Consider the following 25834-nt stretch of genomic DNA (forward strand, 5'->3'; position numbering starts at 1 on the left):
CTGACTTAAAGAGTTAAACAGACTAAAAATATAATCCAGCTTTGCTAATACTGAGGTTAACAGCCATAATGAATAAAGCGCACAAACAAGAAGGGCCTGTTGTCTTGACCTGTAAAGATCAAGAAATAGAGGAAAACATGTTTTTCTATTGTTGTTGTATCAGCACATAGTCATGATGATTACTGAAAATGTGTCCCTGTAATGTGATGGAATTTACCCAGCTTTAATGTCTGTCCATTGTTAGAGCATCCGAGGGCAGTGGAGGGATTGTTGTTACACCTTTTTCTGCTGTTGATCAGGAACACAAAGTAACTGTAGCATACCTCTCTAGAATTCATGATTTGACTTCTGAGTAGGCTTGGAAATACCTTAAGATTGGGAGCAGCAGTTTCACAGTTTCAGTGTGTACACATGCTGCTGTACTTTTCATCCCACCAACGGGAGTATCTGTGAGGTGCTGTGTGAAGACCCTATATGGATCAGAGATGGATGGATTTGGAATAACACTGTGCTTCTAACCCCTCTGAAATTCTTCTAATGTATTCAAGTCTCACTGCTAGGCTTTACTTGGAAGCCTTAATAATGACCAAATTCTGCTATTAGCAGCTTTGCCAAGTAGTGTCATGTTTCTTAAGTAGATCACCTGATACAAATATTATTATTCTGAGTAACATTCTATTTGATATAAGCAAGGTTGTAGGTATCAAGCCCTTAACAAATCCTTTATCATCTTTTCTCATTGTGATTCCTCCTTTATTTGATAAAACAGTGTTACTGATACTGGGTATGTAGAAGGACTGCAGAATCATAGAGTTGTGAAAATTAAAATTTGTGTTATGAAATTTAAAAATTTAAAATTGTGAACCTCCTACCAATGGCAAAACTCAGTTTGAATTTGATGAGAACTCACCCCAGTTGCATCAATCATGATGCGTTGGGGATTTCTGCTGTTAGGAAGGTAATGGTAAAAATGCTTGTGGAAGGAAGAACTTGCTTGTAGCAGTAATATTACCTGATGATACACTGTATATTTTTATTATGATCGCTGGAAGCTCAGTAAAAATGAGGCTGATGTTTGCACTGTTGATCTAGGAGAACTTATGAGGGTGAAAAATAAGCAGAAGTGGGTTTTTGTAAAAACAGTTGATAAAAAGACATTGTCCAGCATCAAGAATTCCTCCAATTCTTTTGAGATACCTCGTTCAATGAGCTAGTCAATTTAAGGCTAACATAATATTTAATTGTTTGCCTTGTCTTACTTACATCAATAATGAAATTACTTGAAGGTTAAATCAGCAGAGTGTACTGGAATGTGACGTAATAAATCTAGAGATCAGAAATTCAGAGGGAAGGACAATCACTTGCATTCCAAATCATAGTATCCTTTTAAGCACAGATGCTTAGCAATGTGGTAGGTATGATTATTTCTTTTTTTTCCCTTTCACATTTTTTGCCATTCATTTTTATAATTCCAAGCATATATCTAGGAACACTGCTGCTGCCAAGTTTTAAGGAAGAAAGAATCAAATCTTTCAAATCAAATGCGGAAGACTAGCAGAGAAATGTAACAGTCTGATCTCCACTTTCTAAGTGTAGTGTAAACTTTGTGAAAAAGATATTTGCCTCAGCAAAAGTGTTTAGTTCTGTGAGTCTGATCCGAGTTTCATAGTTAGTTCTTTATAGAGAATACTACAGTTTAACCACTACAATTTATAGTTTTTCTTATGCCTACTCTCACTGCTAGCAGCATTGAGATAACAGATTCATGGAGTGGGTAGAATAAGTTATGGAATTTATTTAGTTTGGCAGACTGAACTTATCAGATATACAAAAATTACTACTTTGTTTATCATCTAATACACTGTCTCTTTATTATGCTGTAAATCTTTGCCGTGGTTTAAGCACAGCAGTCAATGAGATACATTAATCTCAAAGTCTTCTACAAGGCTTAAAAAGAAACTCATGTTATTTGGGTATATAGGCAGTCATTTTAATACCTAAATACTTAGTGTATCCTTTTTGAAGAGATGAAGAACTTGTTTATTAACAAGTTCAGTTGATACTACTGTGGCAGTATTCTAAAGGCATCCTGTGAAATTTGGATTATTAACCTCACTGAAAGCTGAAGAAGTTATGACTGTAATTGATTTGAAACAGAAGCTATCTAGAACAGTGTTGAACCTTTCCAGTTTTTAACAGATACATCTCCTTTTCAAAACTGTGTATTTGTTCCTGAATAGTGCTCTCATTCTTTGTGTGTCATATATGCACACATGTAGGACAAGTCATCGTGTGTGGCAGTCTGGAGTATCTTCAGCTTCTGTCAGTTGTAATGTTATTTGTAATTAGTGCATCAAATGCTCAGGCATTTTGTAAAATACCGTTTTCTGTTCAGCAAACAGAAAGTCTGGATTCTTCAGTCCTTGCTTGGAGAAACAATATGTAAGGTAAGGGCAGGCTGGCAGTATGCATTTTTTGGGTCTATACCCTTACTGGTGTGGCTTGCTGTCTCCTCAGAGCTGCCCTTACTTAGTCTAGTTGTCTGTTTATGCCTATGTTAACTCTATTCAAGAGGGATTTCTTTATCTCTAAATTTGCTGGTTATACAGTTTCCAGCTTTTACAGCAGACCTAGCCCGAGATCTCCTTAATTTGGCAACATGGTAGTGAGTGCTCTGCTAGGATTTTCTACCATTCTATTCTGCATGTGTCTGCTCTGGCTTGTAGTATGCATGAATGACTTTATAGCTTTTGGAACACACTTGATGGATTAGCTGAGATAAGCTCATTGGTGTGAGGCAAGGGCTTTACATTTCCCATCTAGGTGACAGTAGTCCCAGTGGGTCATTCTGACAACCAAAGATAGCCTTAGCATCCTGGCATGCTTACTGTTCTTTCTTTCTTTACTCTTGACTTGGGCACAAGCCATATTTTGGCTGAGAGAAGTCACAGCACACAGTCCTGGAGATCTGTGGAAGTAGGCTTTTATAGTTCTGATCTCCAGTTGTAAAGACCAAGTCTGCCCATGTGTGTGAAATCTCAAACCTTATTCTGTAAAGAGTGGCAAAGGGACAACAAAATATCTTTTTTTTTTTTTTTTTTTTTTTTGTTAATATTCACATAGCTTCATGCTTTGCTGAGAAACTCCCAGTAAGCCACAGTATGCAGGCTGAACACGCAGTAAGAGGTTTAAGCACGTGTTTTCTAAGACAAGCCCACTTTCCTTCTAAGCACTTAAGTGTAAAGAAGTTTCTCATTCAGCCTCTACTCGTACTTACAAAATGACACCTGTAATTCTGATTTGCATCATTGCTTTGTAGAGCTCTGTCACTCATTCATTTGTTGTTTCCTAAGATACTTATTCAATACTCATGCACCGTTCTGTCTGAGAAGTGGGCAAGACTTCAGTTTATACAGCTTTCATTTGTGTGCATATACAGACATGCTCTGGTAGACCAGCATAATTATCTAAGCATATTAAACTTTTCAGTTGTAACTAATTTTTGTGTGCCCTTCTGTAGCTTTTAAGACAAATAGAATTAGAAATAATAATAATATAGAATAGACACATAATAACAGTTTAGTGTAGGAAGACAAATAATGAGTTTTGCTTATTTAATGGTTAATTCAGTTGTAAGTCGTATTTTTAATTCAGATTTGTATAATTTAGCATATCTTAACTTCAGCTAATGGCTTCCCAGTAATAAAAGCAACTTTATTTTAGAAGTACCTTAATGGAATATGCTGAACAAATCAGCAGCTATAAAAGAAATTACTTTGTCTTTTACTTATCAATTGTAAGAACCGGAAGAGAAAGGGATTTCCCCCAGGAGTGAGGGCAGGGGTTTTATATTTGAAAGAATCACTTGTAGCTTAAAAGGGGACTAAAATGTTCAACAGAATTAATATATGTACTTAACAGAGTCCTGGAGACTCAGTCTCTCAGGTTAATGTACATAGATGCATGTATTTTAAAAGATGATTATATGTCCCCAGATTGCTGTAGTTCTCAGCTGTCTAGAAGAATGTATGACATCAATCCACAAAGTGCATTTCCATATACTAAGTGTTATAATCTGTGTGAAGGTTGGGGTCTACTGGAGTATGATATAAATACATTTTGAAAGTGAAGAAGAAATATGCAAAGGTCTTCCTGTGCATCTGTCTCAAACAAGCCATTCATATGTTCAAAAAAGACAGGGATCTCCTAAAAAAAAAGTCCAGGAGAGGGCCAAAAAGATTATGAAGGGCCTGGAGCATCTTTGGTACAAGGAAAGGCTAAGTAACCTCTATCTGTTCAGCCTGGGGAAAAGAAGAGTGAGGGGGGATTCAGTAAATGTTTATAAATATCTAAAGGGAGGTGGGAGGTGAATGGATGAGGCCAGGCTCTTCTTGGTGGTGTGTAGCGATAGGACAAGGAGTTATGGAAGTTAAGGAAGTTCCATACAAACATGCAGAAGAACTTTACAGTAAGGGTGATGGAGCACTGGAACAGGATTCCCATGCGGGTTGTGGAGTCTCCTTCTCTGGACATATTCAAGACCCATCTGGACATCTACTATGTGATCTGTTGTGGGGAATCTGCCTTAGAAGGGGGGTGGGACTCAATTCTTGAGGTCCCTTCCAACCCCTACGATTCTGTGATATATCTGAGTCTGTATTAAATAAATGAGAATTGTAGTCAAGAGTTAAGCAGGTTCCATTGTGTATTCAGACTTCCGAAGTATGCTTATGTGTATATTGTTTGAGAATGAAATTATTCATATTTTTTATCAGTCTTAGCTGGATTTTTTAATTTTGTGAACTTCATCATCTTTGGCACCTAAGTGCTCATAATATAAAAAATCCTTTTTACTATCTAAGATAACAGATGTAGTTGATAGCAAACTCAAGCATAGAAATCATACCCCAATAATAGTTTCTCTTCCTGATCAGGCAGTGTCCCTTTCACACAGTTAGCCTTCATTGTTTGTACTCTTGACATAAATGTACTTTTTTGTAGAGGATTTCTGTATTTGGGAGATTATTTTGACATAAGTTGAACATGGATTTTTGTATATTGCAAATTTGCTAGCCAGCACACATGTTGTTTCTTGCTGAAATATTGGATGAGAGTACAGTTAGAGGAGATTAATCCATAAAAGTTTAAGAGCAAATTTGTGAGTTTTCAAGCAGAATATTCTGATAGCATTGCTGATCTTGGAATTAGTGCACAATCTTGTGCTACTTGTGAGATCTGGGAATACACAAGAGAAGCTTCAGCTACTAGCATACTCTAATGTTAATTTTCTTCTAAAAATAGAGGTAATTTTTCATAATTCCTGAGTAGAGTGGAGCCTGTCTTTATGGTCCCACTTTGCTGAACATCTGGGAAACCCTTTGATATTTTCAAATCACTTAGGACAAGAAGAGAGTAAGATTTCAGATTGGATCTGACCAACTTTGTCTCTTTCCTAAGTTGCTGACCAACACAGAAGAGAGAAACTGAAAAAGAAGATAGCCAGGTATGAAAAAGAAATGAATGTGAGCAAAAGTGCCTCACGATCCAGCTCAAGAGAGAGTGGAAAGATGCTGTCAACCTCTTTTGGAAAGGTAGATATTTTAATTTCATTTAGTAGATATCATAATTAGCTTGCCTCCCATAATAACAGCTGATCACCAATGCAGCAGTAGTTCTAGAAGGAGGACTAGTATATTTCTAACAATAGAAGATAAGACAACTGTCTTCCTGGTGTGCACCCAACCCTGCCTCAGCCTTCTGATAAAGGTGGCAGGTTTGTGGATAAAGCATGCTTGTGATAAATCCAAATTGTAGTTACCCTTGAATTCTCTCTGTATCATTTCAGGTCAAATCCCCGTGTTCTCTCTTTGTCACTGAAATTGAAAATGGTATTTAAGCCGTCCAAACGAGTGAAGATGAATACTTTTCTGTCAGTATGTATAGGGTCAATTATTTTGACTGGAATTTCACCCAGTTGTATGGTGTGTGTTCCCAAATAATAAGTAGTCTAATAAACTATATAATATTATTCATTCCTGTACAAGAGCAATTAGAGCAATTTGCAACTCAAAAAAAAAAAATGCTATTTTAACTTTGTTGATTTTGGTGCCAAGTGCATCATTCATACGTTTGTTTTTGGCAGTGGGCAGTCTGAGTGTGACCTTATTGTAGTGAGACTTAATGCTCTGAAATTCAGTACATGGCTCTTAGTTACGGATGAAATCACAGGCATGAGTAAGAGAAGGGAGAAAGTGTCATATTTAAAATCCAAGTGTTATCTTTTGTTGATAATATTTTTGTTCCTCTGTGCTATTTGCTGCATACTGGGTGGCAGATAAATTCCTTTAATTATTTCACTGCAAAAACAAGTAAAGGGGGCTTAAAATCTCTTATTGCTATATAAATTATCATTTCTAAGGAAAAGGATGTGTGGTCTTTAATACATCATTATGAGATTGTCACTCTTCCTTTGCTTTAATCGCTTTCAAAACAAAGTCTTCCTACAATAATTTCTCAGTTCTACTAATTAATTACAGATGCTTTCCCATCAAAAGTTGTCCTGAAAATGTAGTTTTTATCATGCCAAGAGTAACTGCAGTTTTCCTTATGTTTGCTAGCCTCAGGATGTAAATCAACAAAAAATTCTGAGTCTGAACTTGAATGTATCAATTAGAATATCAATAGAAAGATGCATTTTATGAGTGATTTTTTTTGGCTTGCCAAGTCAGCATTTAACAACGCTTAAAAAATTGTTTTTTTGATATAATAGGTTTGAGGGTTTTTTTGTTGTTGTTGGTTGGTTGGTATGGGTTTTTTTTTGTTGTTGTTTGTTTGTTTGTTTTGCTTCTGTAGGGTTGAGAAGTAAAAATCTGTAAGAGAATCTTCTGGTGGAAGGGTAAGCAGAGGAAGTTAATTGGCCTCTTTTTTAGTAGAAAAAATACGACAGTCCATATTTAACCTGAATTTCACAAAATTTGCATTGGTTTCCTGTGCTTGTTCATACACCAAGGAAGGATTCTTGCCCTTTAAGGTTTAGATGTTTTCTAATGCATTGTTAAGATAACTTAGCCATTCTAATTGTATTTTACCAGCTATCAGAATAGGTGATACTTAGAAAGCAAATTCTAAGGATACCTATGATAATGTAGAGAGTTTGCAGCAAAACTTACAGCTCTGACCAGGCTAGGCTTAATATGGCTAGTCAGTTTTGATTTACACAGCTGGCTTTTTATTTTCATTATCAATCACTGTTTATGCTTTCTGGTAAGTCTGCTGCCTTTATTTCATCATTCTGCATTTTTTCCATAGCTGCATTTATTATTCAGTGTTGTACTAGAGCAGAGAAACTGTTTTAAATTGAGCCTATGCTTTGTGCATGGTAAAAACAGAAAGAACTAAAAATGATTCCTCTAAGACATAGAGATTATAAGAAATTTATAACTTACTATGTGATTTAGTCAGTGTATTTTATTATACAGTGAACAGAGCTTGAAACTGAATATAATGTGCCTTGAATTTGACTAGTCATCATTTTCCACTGTTTTATGCAAGGGTTTGAATGCATAAGAACAGTAAATTCTTCATTTAGTATCTGGTTATAAATGTAAAGTTACTGTAATGTGAGACTCTGCAGTGACATGAAATTAACTGAGAAAGTTATTTCTGTTGTGGTGACCTAAGTTTCACTACTGAGTTTTATTAAAATCATAGATTATCTTTAAAGGAGAGTATTTAGATCACTGAGTTGACGTGGGCTAAGGTGTGATAGATGGTTATGCTGCATCATGCATTTCTGTGCTTTTAGCAGAAGTGTGAGAGGCTGAGGAGCCAGCTGATTTTCAAAATGCACAATGGGGCCTTTTGATGGGATTGCTCTCAATTAAGGTGCTTCAAAGACAGTCATTTCTCTCACAGTCAAACAGAGGAGCAAGAAAAGCATAAGATGTACAGGAGACTGCTGTACTTCTCTTTTCTATTTCCATGCTACTTAATGTTGACAGTTGACAGACATCATGTGTGAATGTTTATCAAACCAGTATGATAAGCTACAGATCTGGATGCTGAAAGAGCTGATAACTTTGTGTGTCTTTGCAGATAATTTAAAGTGAGTATTTTAAGTCTCCAAATCTTAAGGATGAGTAAGCAGCACACCTGTGGGCATCCACACGTTTATCTATCACCAAATTAAGTACATACACTCAGTCTTAAGTTAATTACTTGAAGTGATTTTCTTACAACAGAAAGGGCTTTTTGATGCAGTCTGGCAAATGTCATGTTCAGTGAGTGAAACTGTGTGAAGCTCAGTATGACTTAATTATGAAGCTAGAAAATCTGAAATGAGTTTCCCATGAGTAAAAACTCTAATTTGAGCAAGACTTGCTGTTTCATATTCCATGTTTAGATAATCCTATTAATAGGCATTTCTGACTGCTAAATATTTTTAAAAGAAATTACTCCATGCCAAATGTCAGGTGAAGGGATTTCAGCCATTTTAAATGAGTTGTAATTGCCTTTGGAACATGAAGGACTGCTTCACATTTCAAGATGGATTTCAGTCTGATTTTTGAGACTTTGATTTCTTAAGAATGACAGGTATGACCTTTTACATGCTCGTGAATATGAAAAAAAGATTAGGAAACACCATTAACAGTTTATAATATCTGTTAATTTTTTATACAGTGCACATGCATGGTTATGTGAGTTACTTCCTCAAATGCTTTGTGTTTAAAGATTTATTACACTGTTATGATGAAGAAGTATCATGCTTGAATTAGTTCTTGTCAGAATGATATATGTGAGCAACTAAAAGAGAACAGAAGAACCTTCTGAAAATCTTAAGATGTTTTCATCAGGAATGTTCAATACATTCTATATCCTACATTTGATGTTCTATTCTATTTCTTTTCTGGCTTCATAACAGCAACCACCTCCCACATTGGTTGTTTGAATAAATGTGTTTCCATATGCACATTCAGTAATTTCCCTTCTTAATAACATCAGGCTTCTTGATGGAAGCAGTGATGTATCACATTATACGACTCAATAATACATTCACATGGATATAGAAAATGTAACAGGAATGTAGCTTAGAATGAGAAAAATGGTTATTATTGATGCCACTGTGCAGACTGATTGTATTCATTCCAATCTTACTTGTTCCTGGGTTTGTGTGAATTTTCTCAATTTTCTCAGTCTTTAAGTAAATATCAAAGTGTATAAGGAAAGGAACAGGTGATGTACAAGGGGGGTTGTGAGACTAGCAAATGTAAAGAAGGTTAAGAAAGTTACTCACTTAACAAATGAAACCATTTACTCTGTCTGAGGAGCAGAGAGCAGGAATTCAGTTGACTTACAGCAGTAGTAGTGACTTACAGATTGAGCTGTGTCAAGTTAAAAGAATCAAATGTTTATTTATTACCAAATTCCAGCTTCTGTCTCTTGACAATACAGATGATAAGGTATGAGCTATGATGGTAGATTAACATGTTTACTTACAAGTGACTTTTCTAAAACATTGACAAATTACAGACAAACAGCATTACGCTGCATTCCTTCAAATCTTTTTGAAGTCAGCCACATAGTTCCCTGTTCCTGATACTGTCTCTCTGTATATCCAGAGGCTTTGTTCCCTTTGTGTTTGAGCAATAAAGGTTTAGCCAAGGATGAGGGGTTCAAAATACATTATCTTTCTAAGTACTTGAATGAATATAACTCAAGATTGACACCAATACAGGTAGGGTTTGTGGAACTACTTAGCTAGTCATTATGTCTGTTCTGCTTATGGCATATTTTAGAAGAATTTCCTAAATTCCTCAAAAATAAGGAAAGCTTATAGTATATTGCCATGTTTACTCTATCCTTTTGTCTTGTTTTAAGATCAGTTCAACTAGATCCATGAAATAGATTGTGTGGCTTTCATGAGTAGTAGTTCTCATTAGTATGTTGCGTTCTGTTTTTTGGCTGTTTCTTTTTCTTCCTATACGATGAGGCAGCAGTCATCATCCTGTGTTAGCAAATGCTTCTGCAGTCTGATCTATTTTGCAGCTCCAGTCACTGAGAGTAAAAAGTATACAACCAAAAAAAGCTGTTTATAATACATATGGAAAGGTGTGGAATTAACTTTGCAAAATAAATGTCTCTATGGGTGGATTCTGGAACTTTCCAGTCTTATTTGTTTTCTATAGTGCTGAGCTACCACTGCAACTATTTTATATGCAAACAATCACTCTGGTAAGCCTTAATTGTGCTGCTTGCTAACACAGGCATTTGTTTGGCATTGTTACTGCATGTTATCGGTTCAGCATTTAATTGTGCTGTAGTGGTAAAATTAAGTTGGCAAATGTGAGACACCATCAAGAAGGGCTTTTTTGGCTCGGCTACCTAAAAATAAAATCACCTCTTTGCATCAGTGGTTGTGCAAATTCTGAGGTATTGGAACAGATTGTTCTACTGATTTGAGAGGAATGTGTGGAATTGTGAAGAAAATAAACAGCATGATAGCAGTGTGTTCTGATTTAATTTTGATGATTAGCTACATTCTTTAATATTCCTTTTAAATAGCTTTTACTGCATACTATAAAGTATATACTGATTATCTTGAGTTTTAATTTAAAATACAAAGCAGTTCTAAAAGGTAAAAACTGGAATAGTGTAGGTTCAAAGCATTAACAGTAGCAGCTATGCAGAAATCCAACATTTTTGCAGTAACAGTCATTATTTGGGTGTTCTTAGAAGCTTTATTGTAGAAATTGGATGGTAGAATAGAAATTCTGTGCATTTATGATCACCAAACTTTACACAGGTTAATCTATCATACATTATTATAATTTATATTACCAGGCTACAGTGTCTTGAGTTTACAACAAACATACAAAAATTTCCAAGTGTCTTTACTTTTCCCTTAGCACACTTACATCCTCAAAGTAGAAGGCTTCAGAAGTCTCGCAGCAGCTATTGATTATCTTGCAAAATTCCTATTATTTGTTCAGATGGGAGGTATATCAGCAAGTTAATTTCTGTATTAGCCTATCTGAACTTGAACTTCAGGTCTGTTAAAAGTGTGTTCCCTCATTGGCCTTAGAAATTGTCATATGAAACATCTCTATTTGTATACATCCATTTAACTCTTGCAGAATTTACTGATGCAGTTGCTGTGTAGCTATGCAAACTGACTGTAAGGAACAGTCAGTTTCTGCAATATCTGACTATTTGATTAGACATGAACTGAAACAATTTAAGTTTGTAGTTGTTGGCTTTGAATTGGGCTTTGTCAGATGTTATTCTATTCTAGCTGTTATTTTGTCTCTTATTATATGGCTTGCATGGTGTAACCTTAAGATTTGTCACACATTTTGCAGCCTCACCTCAAGCACTCTGTAGTTTTGGGCTCCACAATATAAGAAAGACATAAAACCATTAAAGAGACTCTAAAGTAGAACTACAGAGATGGTGAAGTATCTGGTGGACAAAAGCTATGAAGGCAACTGAGGTCTCTTGGTTTGTTTGGCCCAGAGCAGAGCAGGCTGAGGGGAGGCCTCATGAAAGCTCCTTGCAGGGGAGCAGTGCTGAGCTCTGCTCTCTGATGACAGTGACAGGACCCAAGGGAATGGCATGGAGCTGTGTCAGGGGAGAGACAGCACCAAGCTGCCAGAAGTTATGGAGCATTTGGATGCTCTCAGACAGAGGATTTGATTTTTGGGTAGTCCTGCGTGTAGTTAGGAATTGGACTCGGTGATCCTTGTGGGCCCCATCCAACTCAGGATTCTTGTCTCTGTCATTAGCATGCTGTTTCTCATAAGAATTAACACAACAAAAATTTAAATTGTTGGAAAGTTTTTGCAGCCCTACCAAGGATGTGCATCTTGCACCCACAGGTGAAAGAAAAGGGTTACGCAGGGAATAAGCAGCTAGTTACAATTTCCTTACTGTGTATCTTAAACCACGTTACAGTAGTTCCCTTTTCAATCTAAGATAAATCAGTGAGTGGTGCCCCTTGCAGAATGTATATTTTATAAAGATAGCTGCTGTGTGATAAATCTTGAATCTAATAGGGTTTGGAGAGAGAGGCAACAAATCCACACGTGAAGAGAATCTAGGTAGTGTCGTCAGGATAACAGTGGATAATATATATTTACCTTACTTTGTGTGGGCAAAACCAACAGAGCATACCCAGATAAAATCATTTGTCTCAATTCAATGATTATTAGCTTCTTGACTTCTAAAAATGTTCTGAGGTTTTGATCTAAGATAAGGTAACGTCAATCTTTTCCCATCAGGCTGTCAAGTGTTAGTTACTTGTTACTTGTTAGTGCTGGAGCTGCTCTGAAACCAGTTTCATTTTAGGTCTAAATACCTCCGAGTTGGTAGCAAAAATAGCTGAGGTATCAACTTGAACAAAGCTGGTAGCTTGCAAAGCAATCAAACCTTGGTTTAACTTTTTTCTAGAGTCCTGTGGAAGTAGAAGATAAAGACAGTCTGTTCTCCTGTGTGGAGCACACACCATGCCTGGCAAGAGCACTGTCACCTTACGGTGAGCTTGGCTTGCTTTGCTCCAGTCCAGTGGAATGTGCCAGAAAACGTTCTCGGAATAGATCTAATGCATCTAACTCAAACTCAAGTGTCAGTATGTCAAGCACACCAAGAAAACGCTCCGGAGTTTCAAGCCGTTGCTCCTCTGATAGCTTTGCGAGCATCAGTCGTTCTCAGAGGCATCAGGAAAGCAACTCCAAAACATACAGTGGGGATCTTCTGGACAGACACTCAGAATTATTTACCAGCAGCCAGAAACCTTTTACTCCACGCACCTTAATATCAGATGCTAAATCTGCCCTGCTTGGGTATAGGTATTACACTGCTGCTCAAAAGAAAAGGAAAAAGCACTGCAAGCGACATGTGGAAGCTGAAACACAGACTGACGTGATCAGGTACAGAGATTAAAACTTTGTTTTGCAACTGTGGAATTTTGCTACCTGCTACTATACTATTTACTGTTCTGTATGGTGTATATTTGTGCTTTCTGTCTTCTAAAGAATTAACTTTATTCTAAAGAATTAAGTATGCATGTCTTCCTCCCCTGTTGTCCCCACAGTCTCTTACCTTCCAATTCATTAACACATCATGCAAAGAAAATGTGTTTTTTTTCTTGAATGCAACTCTTCATTGCCTTTTAATTGCAAAGATCTTATGGCTGTGGGTGGCATGAGTTCATACTACTGCATTTTTAATACATAGAATCATCTCTTCTCAATTCAGAACAATTACTGTGGATATTTTATTTATCCTCTGTAAATACAGTCAAAAAATGGATTGGGAACACTTCTGTTTGGCTAGCATTAGTGTTCAGACTTGTCTAGCAGAAATTAAAATATAGTTATCTATTTCCATGATAAAGCTTTGTAAACTGTTCAAGCATTTTAGTACTAGGTTCCTTTCAAATTTATGGGAACGAAATGTCTGAATTTCCACAGTGGCTGGCACTGGTATTCATGTTCTGCTTACCTTGAAAGCTGCCTTAGAGATCTAATACATCTCTAAATTTTGTAGCTTTCCAAGTGCAGATAAAGGATCTGAGAGAAAAGTTACGACTGAACATCAGAAGATGACAGTGAAGGTAATACAATCATCATCTATCAGTCATCTAGATAATTTTTCCCCACCCTTCACTACCATTTTAGAGTATATAATTCATCTCTGGCACAGCAGTATACAATTGAATAAAGTTGCATTCTCTTTGTCATTCTAAGATAAGTTAGATGGAGGATAAAATTTTAGAAGAATGAGCAGAAGTGGTAAGAAAAAAAAACTGAGCTTAGAAAATAAGAGTTTTGAAAGTGTTTTTTTCTCCAAACAGTTCTAGAGAGACACTAGCATGCTTAATTATCTGTAAAGGACATAAATAATTGGCATGTTATTTATCAGCATACCTTTCTGCCTCTGTTACAAGGATTTTTGTCTTTATTTTGCATTGGTTAACATATATATAAAGCCTGAGACAGAAGTACTGGGACTAAGGAGTCCCTTTCTCTTAGGAAATATCCAAACCAGTAGACAGAAATGCTTTCCTTGCTGTTGTTTTCTGTCACTTTTGCTTAATGCAAAATTTTTTAGTGAACAGTTATACCACTTCAGGTTCTATCTGCTCCCTAATATTTTATATTGCAGTCACAGATGGCTGTAAATATATAACTTCAGTAGCTGGGTGCTCATTACTGATATAATTAATGTGTATTTTCATTGATAATAAATATTTTACTTTTGTGTTCTAGACTGAAGATAGAAGATACAATATGGATGAGCCTGAGAAAGGAATAGCTGCTTTTCCATACTCCTTTCTAAGGTACCTAATTTACACCAGGAAGAAATAGCTGAAGTATTCTTTTTGGGTTTCAGCACAACTTTTTCTTAGGCTAGGAAGTCATCACTTACAGAACTTGTTAGTTTTTGATGAATGGCCTTTTCCAACTCCACAATTTCGTTTTCTTTTGATGAAACTCCACTGTAAAGGCAATTAAGAAAGAGACATCTGAAATACATGTGATTTTTCATGTTTTGTCTTTTTTTTTTTTTTTTGAAAGGAGTGAGACTAATGAGAACTTAATACAACTTTAGTTGTATTGGCATACCCTTTCAGAAAATGAGTTTCCAGAAATCTAGGCTTTTCATTCTAAGAGATGCTAAAGTTCCAGGCCTAAGGTATTTTCCACATCCTTTTCTGAAACTTGAACGCTGAACATTAGAGCATTGTCTTAAATACAAGAACAGGGTTGAAAATGAAGCCCTGAACCAAGGATGCCTAGTTCATTCTCCTCATTGCTGGAGAACAGAATCATGCTTTACTTGCTGATTTACTCTGTGGCCTTTGCATAGAAATCTAATGGGTTACTTTTCTTACTATTCTTACTTCAATGCAACAGCTGTTATTTAATAAAAACAAATATCTCTTCTAGTACTTCAGGTATTAAGTTAGCTTACTCTATAAACTCCATTATTTCCATTGATGATCTGCAAACTCCATATGGTACATTTAAGATAGGTCTGTCAGAGTTCATTTATAGACGTGTGCCAAAGATTATCAAGTGGGCATTCATCCTTCCTGAAGTCTACTATGTGGCAAATAACACAGGGAGCCTTACCCAATTAAGTACCAAATCATGTTAAGGTAAACACTTTGTCTGGATGATGGATACCTCTTTTTGAGTTATCAGTCAGAAAACTGCATCTACTAAGGTACTGTAATACTCTTCAACTATTGCCTTTCACGTTTCAGGGTAGGTAGTCAATTTTTCTATTGGAGTGGGGTTTCAGAACTTCTGGTGTTTTTTTTTTTTAAATCCCCCAAGGAGTAGGGGAACAAGACAGGCAGATGATTTCAGAAGAGCATGAGATGCAAGGTACTATGCAGGGTTTTGATAATGTTGTTCTTCACTGTTTCTTACCCTCTGATTTTTCTGATTAGAGAGGCATCATTGTATTCTGAGCAGCTTTCAGCAAGGATGAATATTAAGGCTGTGTAAGTATATTTACACGATTTTTCTGCTAGTTCGGAACAGTAAACTAGAAGCCCTCAGAAGTGATCAAACAATATATAGGGACTCAGAATACACTTCACATTCTATAGTAAACCTGATATATGAATTTATATTTAACAGTTAACAACTTCCATATCAATCCAAATCTGAAGAAAATTCTCTATAACTGTGGAGGTAAGATAAATTGCTGTTATCCACAGGCTACACTTTAAACATTTTCAGTTCTTTTTTTGGACTAAAATTTGTCTGGAACAAATTAGAAAGATTAGAATGTGGAGTTGAATTCTCACCAAATTTTTGCTCTTAGATTTGATGAGAATTAAGGAGATTCAAGTTTGTCAGTGATCTCTCATATGACCTCAGGAAAGTGGTCTGATATCTATATGCTTTAGATGGTCTTGTTCTTGCCTAACTTCAAATATGTAATATAGATCATCTTTGATAGATGGAACCACAAATGACAGTCTTCAGACTGCATGACAACTCTTACATAATCATGAAAGTTGTATCAGTCTTGTTATTTTCTGTTTATTACTAAAGTGGAGGATGATTCTATAGAGCTTAAGTGGTTGGATACTTTGGGATATTTAGAAAGATGCTATGAATGCAAAACAGCATTTAAATCTTTTTTTTAAAAGGGGGGGGGGACTGGGGAGGTAGCAACAGAGTTTAGAAGTGAAAAAACACCTGAGTTTTAAAGATTCAGAGAGGTAAAAGTCACATATCACACAAACAAGGACTTGTATTCCAGAGTTGTCATTTGAAAGGAATGGAGGCTGCCAACAAGCACTACTTACTTTTATGTACTCCCGCTAAGGACTTGCAATTATGAGCTGCAGTCAGATTCTCAAGAAGCTCCTTTGGAAGCCTTTCACTAGAACACCAGACTGCAATCTTCTACTTTCTTCCCCCTTTCTTTCTGAGTGCAAAGCAGGTTGTTCATGTTTTACAGTTGCCTCTTCCCTCACTCGTGCTCTTTGCTAATTTACAACACAACAGAAATGTAGCATAAATATGAAACACCATAGTGACTTAATTATTTTTTGAATTGAGTGAAGGGCTAGGCAGTTGTCTCTATTTTTAAACACCTAACATTGAGCTTTCTGTTCTTCCTCCAGAGAAGATGACCATTTATATTTAACTTTCATTGAAGATATAACAAATGACATTCTTGACATTGGGCTGTTTTCTAACAGGTAGATTATGGCTGTTTTAAAATTTGTAATGCTATGTCAGTATACATTTCATTGCCTTTTAAGAATATATGAATACCCAGTTACCCCTTGCTTGTTTTATTTCCTTTTGATTCTTACTTTATATAAGAAAGAAGGACTGAGAAAGAACTGCAGGTCATCTATTTCAGTGTACTCCAATGTAACATGAGATGCAGCCTCTATTAGAAACTGATCTATGTGGAACAATGCTAAGAAAAAATAATCTTACTCTGCAAGATCTGTTTTGCTAAATAAACAGTTATTAATCTTTGATATAGTACTTCTTCCATTGCCTTTCTGTCCTTGTTCCTGTTCCAGTATGAATTCAGCCTTCAGTATGCATTGTAAGGATTACATACTGTTCCAGATAAGGGTTCACTGGTTACTAAGTTATATTTTTTAAAAATAATTAAACAATAAGTAATTATTCATGGATGTGAGCATTACTCCCAGATCCTTTGCTTACCTGTAGAATAAAGGCTCCTAGTAGCCCTCTTGTGACAGAGCTTAATTAAAGCGATCTTAGTGGTACTCTTCAGCTAAGAAATAAAAATCAAGAAGTAGGGTTGTTAGAACATGGTTTTGTTTGTGTTACCTGATCTATTTTTTTTTTATTTGTAGAGTTCTGGAACAATTGTTTGAGTGTCATATACAAGAAAATAAGAACCGTTTGGATGAGGTAGGTACTGCTTCTGTAATATTCTCACTTTCCACATTTCCAAAGTACAGTGGAAATGCACTGATAAGTTTTCTTGTGTACATAACCATAATAACCAACGGGGAACGTCTTTCTTTAAGATGTTTGCAGACTTCTGATCTACCAGGAGTAAGGCATAGTCACAAAAAAAGTGACAACAGTCTGTTCAGTTTGGTGACTCTTGCTATATAATTCAGTCACTCAGTTGCAAGCAACCTCCATTTCTTTAGCCAGAATGAAGCCCTGAGTTCTGGGCAGAGAAGTGCTATGGGCTTTAGCTGCAGAAGTATCACCCTTTATTTCTTCACCCCCTAGAGCAAAATGCGGCACCTGTTGGACGTGCTTAAAGCAGACCTTGGCTGCAGCCCACACAGTGGTGCTGAGCAAATCCACGCAGGCTGGGAAGCCTTTGAGTCACTGGATCTGGGAAAGGTTAATATGATGGAACAGCTTGAGTTTTGCAGTAGAAGTCAGAAGCAAGGAAAAGCTACGAAAAGTGAAGAATTCTTTAAGACCATGGATTTGTTATCGAAGGAACTAAGCACATATGAAGTGCCACTATGCAATGAAAATTCAAAGAAGACAGAGAGCAAGGGTGACTTTTCAGAAGATGTTAATGAAATGATGAATGCTGAGACAGAGTCTCATGCTTGTGTGAAATCTGAAGACCCAGGCACTTCACCCTCATGTGAGGAAACTCTAAACTTGATTACTTGTGACAGTGATTTGGGAGCCAACAAGGAACTTGATGATCTTGAGGAAAACTTTGCAGAGGTCCTTCAGATCACACATGACCACTCATCATAGTGGCCAAAATTTAGCTGTTAAATAGGGAGGAAGCTATTTTTGTAGAGAATTGCCATTCACTAAATAAAGAGAAGTAAATTGTTTATATTCAGGTGGTTTAACAGAATCACTGTATTCTCTTCAGCAGAGTATTTATTACAGATTGGTGACCATTTCTGTACTGATGTAGACTGTAAAGGGTAAAATGACTTAAAAAAATACTTCATATATTTTGTCTGTAAACATATAGCCCAAAACTAACTTTTGAGAATAGTAAAATTAGATGCATATTTTATAGAAAGCTGCAGAATTATGAAATATTTATCGTTTTTATTTATAGCAAATAAAATTAATTGATGACGTTTCTAATATAATGGTGGTCCATGTTATAAAGATGCAAGATTTTTGCAGTTTGCAAGAACAACTCAATTTACCCACGCTAAAATACAGTGTACTACTTACCTGCAGAGCAGAGACAGAACTGTTTGTTCAGCCTGGAAGAAGGCAGCATTATTTCCTCTCTTCATGTTCTGCCATTGTTTGATGTTAAATCCCACTGGAGCATGAAGTTCTTATCTCATTATTTTTTTTCTTTTCACAGTACCTGTAGAACATAGCAAACAAGGTTTCCTTGCTTTAGCTTGAATGAAATAAGGCTTGACTATTGACAGGCAACTTTCCAAAAATAAGCATTTCTTTCTGATATTGCTAGCTGATCATTCCTCCTTTCTCAGCTATGAACTGGATTGTCTTATTCCGTACATCAACAGGTGTAAAAACCGTTTTGCTCTATTAGCTGATCTCATGTCAGAAACAGACATACAGTTGTAGCTGTTGCATACAGCAGCTTTTAAACTATTCCATACACGTGCAGCTTGTTTTATGCACAGCTCTTAAGCTACTTAATCCTACCTGTACATGATTTAGCTGTTAATTCTGGAAGTGAAGACTGCAACAGTTTTCACAGTGCAGAACACCAAAATACACAGTCCAGTTTCTTGCATTGATGGCAACCTTGGTATAGCATTCTGCAGAGAGTTTTGGGTTTAGAAAAAAAAAAAAAAAAAGGCCCAAGAAGAGCTGGACAAACCCAAATGGTAGAGCTTATCAACCTGCATGTGTAGCTACCTCCTCTGTGGCTCAAGAGCTTCTGGTAAACTATTAAACTTGTAAGCTCAGCATCTGATTGTAGTGTGCCAAAAGCTCCAGTAACCACAGCCCATTGCTTCATTGTGAAGCATAAGCTTTTCTGGGGAAAAAACAAAGAACAAAAAACTCCCAAAAGCTCTTTCAAAAAGCCAAATAAAAGCAATGCTTCTGGAACTCACCAATGTTGCAGTACAGTGCATGTTTTCCAAGAAAATGAAAAGGCACTTTCCTGGCTGTCTTGGTCCTAATGATAAATCACACTTGTTGACAGTGACAGCAGAGTGTGTTTTATTTTACCCACATACACGTGGCTGAGCAGATGGGTCTTTCGTCTGCCATGCTCAGCTGGCTATCTTACAAGTCTGGCCTGCAGCCTGAGTCCCCTGGCTCACTGAAAAGTAGGGATGATGTGAGGATTTTGCACTGCTCCATCAGAGCTTGTCTCATTGAGAAGGCACAGCCACAGGACTGACTCAGTGCCAGGATCGTTTCTCCCTCATCACAAGGGACTGAAACCCTTCTCCCATCCCTAGAACAACTCCCTTTATCTTCCTTAGCCCAGAAGTGAAGAGCAGAATGCACCCAGACAATTGGGTTGTGTATTATATGAAAAAAAAAAAATTAACACAGAGTGACAGGCTAGGGCTGTTGCCTACAAATATGGTTTATATATAGAACTAAAGAGTATGGTGAGCCATCTCTAGGTGCAAAGCCTTCTTGCTCCTCTGCCATGCCCACACTGGCTCCTGAAGCCCTCCCTCTGAGTTCTCCAACATTGATCCGTTACGGAATTAAGAAATTTTCTCCCACTACTTTGTTGTATAACCTACCTTATAAAAAGGATCACTCAGCAAACTTCAGCTTGTGGTCATCGTAAGTCTGATTAAGTATTAATAAGAGATTCATATTAAAATTCCACAAGTTAAAGCATAGCAGTGAAAGTGGTCATGACTTCAGCATGCAGAAGGGTGCAAATAATGACACAGTCATTTCCTGCAGTATGAGTAACATGAAAATAAACAAGTACTGTTCCTTGACCATGCTTCCTGTGGATAAGCTGTCTGAACATTGGTGACGTTTTATCTGGGTAGGTGGTAGTTATAGCAGTAAATAAATTAATAAAAACTGACCTTTTACAAAGAAACCATCTGTCTGCCTAAACCACGATTACAGAAATTTCCTGGACATTGAGTGAAATACTCAGTAAGGAACCCCAGAGGAGCACACTGATGTGCTGACAACTAGAATAGTCAGCACAGGCAGGGGAACTGATTTCTTGTACAACCATTACCAACAGGTAGTGGGGAAAGAACACTCGAGATAGATGTTATCAATATGAAATCAATTAGCTTATCTCACCTATAGATCCAAAAGTAAATTCAGGCTATCCTGTGCTTAATACTTTCCTTGTTTCCTTATTCACATTTACATTTGGTGGTTCTTCAAATGTAAGTTGTTTAAGTAATTTGATACACAAACCAGACCCACATCACTGCTAAGATTAATCAGCAGTGCAAGCTTTGTTTTCTTAAGCTTTTATATTTATATATATATATATATATATGTATATATATATATAAAAATATATAAAAGGTGGGTGATAGGGAAGGCATTTTAAAAAAAAATTTTTTTTTTTTTTAATCTTATCACCTTGAGTTTCTATTCACTTGACGATATATTCAGATTTTGGTATAAGCCCTAGGAGAACAAAGTAGTCTCACCACCATTGACTACAGATCTGAGTATTTTGGAAGTAACTGTTAGGAGCAATCAGTTGCTGTGATCTACAATAGAAAGATTTATTTCTGCCCAGGCTCATCTGGGCAATAAACAAATTAATAGCATCAGTGCTTACTTCAAATGATCAAAAGCCCATTATTGTTACTTTGCTCTGTGACAAAAAAATCTCTTATTTCTAAAGCCTACATTTTTGTCATCAGTAGCCTAGTTTTCAGAGGTAGGATTCGCTTTGTTTACAAATCAAAGTAGGGTTTTGGATCATTTGAAATAAAGATTCGTGTGATGAAGGGAGAAGGTGCTTAGGTGTCTAAGTGCTATCTAGAGAAAAAAAAGGAAAACTTGCAAGCAAAACCCAAACTGTCATATTATCCCTAATCAACCTAAACAATATAACAAAAAAAAAGTGAAAAAAACACAACACTGTAACTTGAGGCTTAAAATTTCTCACTCCAAAACAACCGACCCAAATACTCACCAGCAGTCCTGTTTTCTTTATCGAAAGTGAAATCTGCTTCATTCAGATACATTCATCATCAATTTTCATTCCAAGTGGCAAAGCAATTGATGTGCAAACAGGTGAGTGGTAAACTAATCTACTGCACCAGCCATTGCATGTTGCATGGGTCACCACCAGTCAGGGAATCCAGTTTCAAAGCCTGTAAGTGGATCTTGTGCCAGCGGAAGCTGAACTTGTCATGGGGAGAACACAATGCTGGGAAGGGAAAGAAGCAGAAGTAATTCTCGCTTGCATGACAGTTCATCCATTGAGCCACAGAGGACCTATAGCTCATCTCTATCTCAACCCCCCAAATGAAATCCTGCAAGGACTTCACGAGATCAAGCAAAGGCAGCAACAAAAAAAGTTAATTCAGATAAAGGGAACCAAAATTAACAATGTTGTGCCTACTACGCTCAGGGCTTTCTGTTCCCTGTAGAAAACATCCAAAGTAACTCTCAACAGCATAACTCTACAGGCCTCATAGAAGGCTTGGTCTCTTTAATGAACTCACTATGCACATTTCAGCAGGCAGCAAAGGGCAGGCAAAAGGTGTGCAGGACACCAAGGTGACAACACGCAAGTTAAAGTTGCACTCACACAGTAAGCTGTTGGACTGGTTTGCAAAAGCTGTAGGGATGCTAGAGACACAGTATATACTGTCTCACTGAGAGTAAGCACAGACTTCTGTGCAGTAGTTCTTGTTGCATGCTCAGCACAGCAAAACTCCTGTGCAGTCCTTCCAGTCCTATCATGTTCGTGGAATGAAATTAGACCTTGAGAAGGGCAAGTAAAGGCTAAATAAAAGGAGTGAGGGGGAGACCATCTGAAACTTGAGAGACTCACACAGCCTTGGTCTGGCAGGCCATAGAGCTACACCACCCCAGTTCTTTGAGGACGGGCAGCATGATCTGAAGCACGAGGTGCAGAGATCTCAGCAGTTATCCCAGGAATTCAGCGAGCCCACAGGACTCCCCTTACAGTATCTGCACAAGGCTGCAGCATGCCTTACATCTCACAGCAGCCCGCAGCCAATTCCAGGAGATGAAGAGCAGAACGATGAAGTGACCCCAACCCAGTTATCTCTTTCTCTCGCTCACAAGCATACTCACATGCCAAAGAAGAAACTAAGGAATGTGTCAAAGGCCATCAGCTCTCCTGTCAGCCTGGGAATTCCTCAAAGGACCTCTGAGCAGGGGCCTCCCCAGCCATAAATTCAAGCTGGAAGCATTTGGCACCCTTTTTCCCAGTGTTTGACACTGGGAAAGAGCAGAGATGATGCAGATAGCACAGGTTTGGGAGCTGGCTCTGAGGCTTCCCAAATGCTGGGTGCAGTCATATCAGATAACAATGGGTTGTGCAAGAGAAATAGCTGAACTCTTCAGGCTCTCCTCTCAGTTTTCCTTTCCCCAGAAACAAATTCTCGTGGTGGGCCCTTCCCTCCAGCCTTGAGAGTCTTCAGCCTTGCACAAAAGAGCTTTCAACCTACTTATGTCAAGGGTCCCCACAGTGACTTTCTATGGCACGCATGTTCTTCATGGCTCTTCCTCAATATATGAGCTTCTTAAAGCCTCTGCTTGGTTCAATTCATAGCACAGTGAGATCTCCCCAAAGGGTTTTCGACATATTCTCTTTATGACCAGCTCCAAAACTTTTACCCAAAGTGACAACTGAGAGGTGAGAGACCACCCTGCCACTGTGAAGCACCCATGATGCAGTCTCTGGCACATTCCAGTCACAAAACTATGGGGCAAATCAGAAACAAGATAGGCTGTCTCACAAAGTTACCTTCATAGGTATAGAGATAATTCAGCTAGTAATACTGGAGCAGTATTTCCAGTTTCTTTCAACAGTGAATGTAAATTAGCCTCAGTTGTGCTTATTTGTCATTATTTAAAGACCAGCATTGTGCAGAGAGAGAAGGTTGTCATTTTATCCTGCAAACGCAACAGTTCCTTCTGACCTTTAAGCCTTAAGAGAAATTTGGGGAAAAAAAGACAAATATTTCATCAACCATAGAAGTTTGTTTCTATTTTTGCCGAACAATCGTGTTTTCCTCCTCTTTTCTAATTACATTTTGATCCTGACTACTGACACAATGCTGTGTTTCCCCTCTCTTTACGAAGGAGGAAACAGATGTTGTTATTTGAACAGCGTTGGCACTTTTTCCAAGCAGAAGTTATCTGCAGAGAAAATCCAATCAAAAGTACTGATTATTGTTGCTGGCCTACCTCAGCAAGGGAGCTTTCAGGAGTACTAGCACCAGGAAATAAAAACAACATAGTATTTATAATGAGTCAGTGAAAGGATGGGTCTTCTTTGAGCTGGAAAATTGAGGCAGAACAGCTCCCTAAGAACTACAGTTTCCAATTAAATTGCTTCCCCAAGTTTATGAAGAAAAGTGCATGTTTGGTTGACTGATGAAAATTAAGTGATGGAGACCTACAGCTATCTACTAAAACAGTATCTTAAGCATTATCAAACTAAAAACAGTCTTCAACCTTTTAAACCTCCAAAGTGTTTTTGCTTAAGGTTCTGATAATGGAAAGACATTGTTGGCCACAATCATGAATAGCATGGTATGCAGAGAGAAGACAGCAGACATACATATGCACACATCAAAGTATGCGGTTCCTTCAAATCACTGATTATCAGTATTAACCAGGCTTGACAGGGGCCTTCTTCCTAGGTACTTAACACCAGTGAAAATTCTTCATCTGCCTCTGGGTATGATAATTCTGTGTCTGTTCGTGGAAGGATTTGATGTCCTTCTAAATTTACCTAAGGCATATGACTATCATTTTAGAAATAGCTAATAATAATAATCTGAACTAAGAACGTTAGATTAAGAAATCTCATGTGCAAGCCCTCAATGTCTTTCCTGCTTTTTTATTACAGCAGATACCTTAAATCCATAAAATGTGCAGGGCAGTTACACTGGTTTGGTTAGTTGAGTATGACCAATGTTTGGCTTAAATTTAGGTATTTTCTGAAGGACTGTCCTGCTTATCTCTAAAAGATGTGGGGATTAATTAGAAATTGGAAAGATTTTTACTAAGCTCTCTCCCTTCTAGCTTCCCCATCTGCCTTGTGCCCTTTTTTTTTTTTTTTCAGAGAGTGCAAGAACAGGCACAAGCCTTGAAGTCCTTTCTTCAAAAAAGCTCCCAAAGGATGCCAAGAATTCAAAGGTTATTTTGTGATAAAATAGTCCCAAGCTCTACCATTTCCTACTTACTCTTGCTTTTTCTTTGAATTAACGAGGCTAGGTTCAAAGCAATTGTAGTAATGATAGAACTAGCCTTTAACTACCAGAACAATCATTTCCCTAAGCACCAGAACCACAACACTGCCATCACTCAAATGCAGAAGGTTCACCCTGTCCAAGAGCCAGACTGAGCCAATGACATCCAGAGCAACACAAGGTAACCTGCTTAGTGCCAAACTGATGAGCATCATCATGGATATCATCATAACTCATCATAATATAATTATAACTCATAACTAATCATCATATCATCATAACTGGATGATCATCATTCATCCAGTGCTCACTCACCTCCAACTCTGCAACACTGTTCTCCTTTTGGTACCTGCATACATGCAGTCACCATCATACTCACAAATGGTGTCCATTCATCAGTTGTCCTCTGGGTGCTGTAGGTAGCCTGGCAATTTCTTTCTGCAGTGCTATGAGCTGCTGTCCTCATGCAGAAGCCAGACTTCCAGACAACAATCAGAACAACAGCGGAAGAGAGAAAATACATTTATATGCCATCACTGACGTCTTAAAGAAAAGCAGTGGATATAACAGCAACCAAAACAAACAAACAAACAACAGCAAAAAAATACCAGAACGTCATTATATCCTGAACAGAGAAACTGTCAGACATCAAACTCCCTGCTAGGTATTGAGCATTGCTGAGTTTCACGTAATCTTTATCTGTCTACAGCCTTCTGGACTTAAACAACAGGCTGCTCTTTTGATTCTGGCCCCATGCCAAAAAGAGTGCTTTGCACACACAGAACATTCCTCAGGATTTAGGAAATGATCAGACAGTTACATACATACGTATGTTATTTTACCTTATGTGCGTTGATGCCACCAAGTAGAGCATACCTGTAAGACAAATCTTAATTAAAAGCCCAGTATTTCCTGATAATTGACTCTGTGCATATGGCGTTCTGCAGGGACAGTGGATGTGAAATTGCCTGGTCTGCAATTACG

General features: G+C 37.4%; 1 protein-coding gene and 1 long non-coding RNA gene across 2 annotated transcripts in view; one reads left to right on the plus strand and one right to left on the minus strand.

Annotated features, from left to right (window-relative positions):
* SPATA7 (spermatogenesis associated 7) overlaps positions 1–20411 on the plus strand; it is a 35834-nt gene extending 15423 nt beyond the window's left edge. The window contains exons 5-12 of the mRNA XM_042863983.1: positions 5458–5591; positions 12445–12923; positions 13543–13609; positions 14265–14335; positions 15455–15508; positions 16646–16723; positions 17363–17420; positions 17754–20411. Coding sequence (XP_042719917.1) covers positions 5458–5591; positions 12445–12923; positions 13543–13609; positions 14265–14335; positions 15455–15508; positions 16646–16723; positions 17363–17420; positions 17754–18245 — 1433 coding nt within the window. The 3' untranslated portion in view covers positions 18246–20411. The remainder of the gene's footprint in view (positions 1–5457; positions 5592–12444; positions 12924–13542; positions 13610–14264; positions 14336–15454; positions 15509–16645; positions 16724–17362; positions 17421–17753) is intronic.
* On the minus strand, positions 10609–24114 carry LOC122175941. The gene is made up of 7 exons (XR_006177581.1): positions 21589–24114; positions 20204–20252; positions 18687–18828; positions 17208–17280; positions 16325–16507; positions 13498–14494; positions 10609–12853 (listed from the first exon to the last, which is right to left on the minus strand). It is a non-coding gene; the product is annotated as an uncharacterized LOC122175941 (long non-coding RNA).
* Between the last annotated feature and the right edge of the window lie 1720 nt (positions 24115–25834).

The sequence above is a fragment of the Lagopus leucura genome, unplaced genomic scaffold (genome assembly GCF_019238085.1).
Source record: "Lagopus leucura isolate 7727_CA_CO unplaced genomic scaffold, USGS_WTPT01 Super-Scaffold_1, whole genome shotgun sequence".
NCBI classification, from domain to species: domain Eukaryota; kingdom Metazoa; phylum Chordata; class Aves; order Galliformes; family Phasianidae; genus Lagopus; species Lagopus leucura.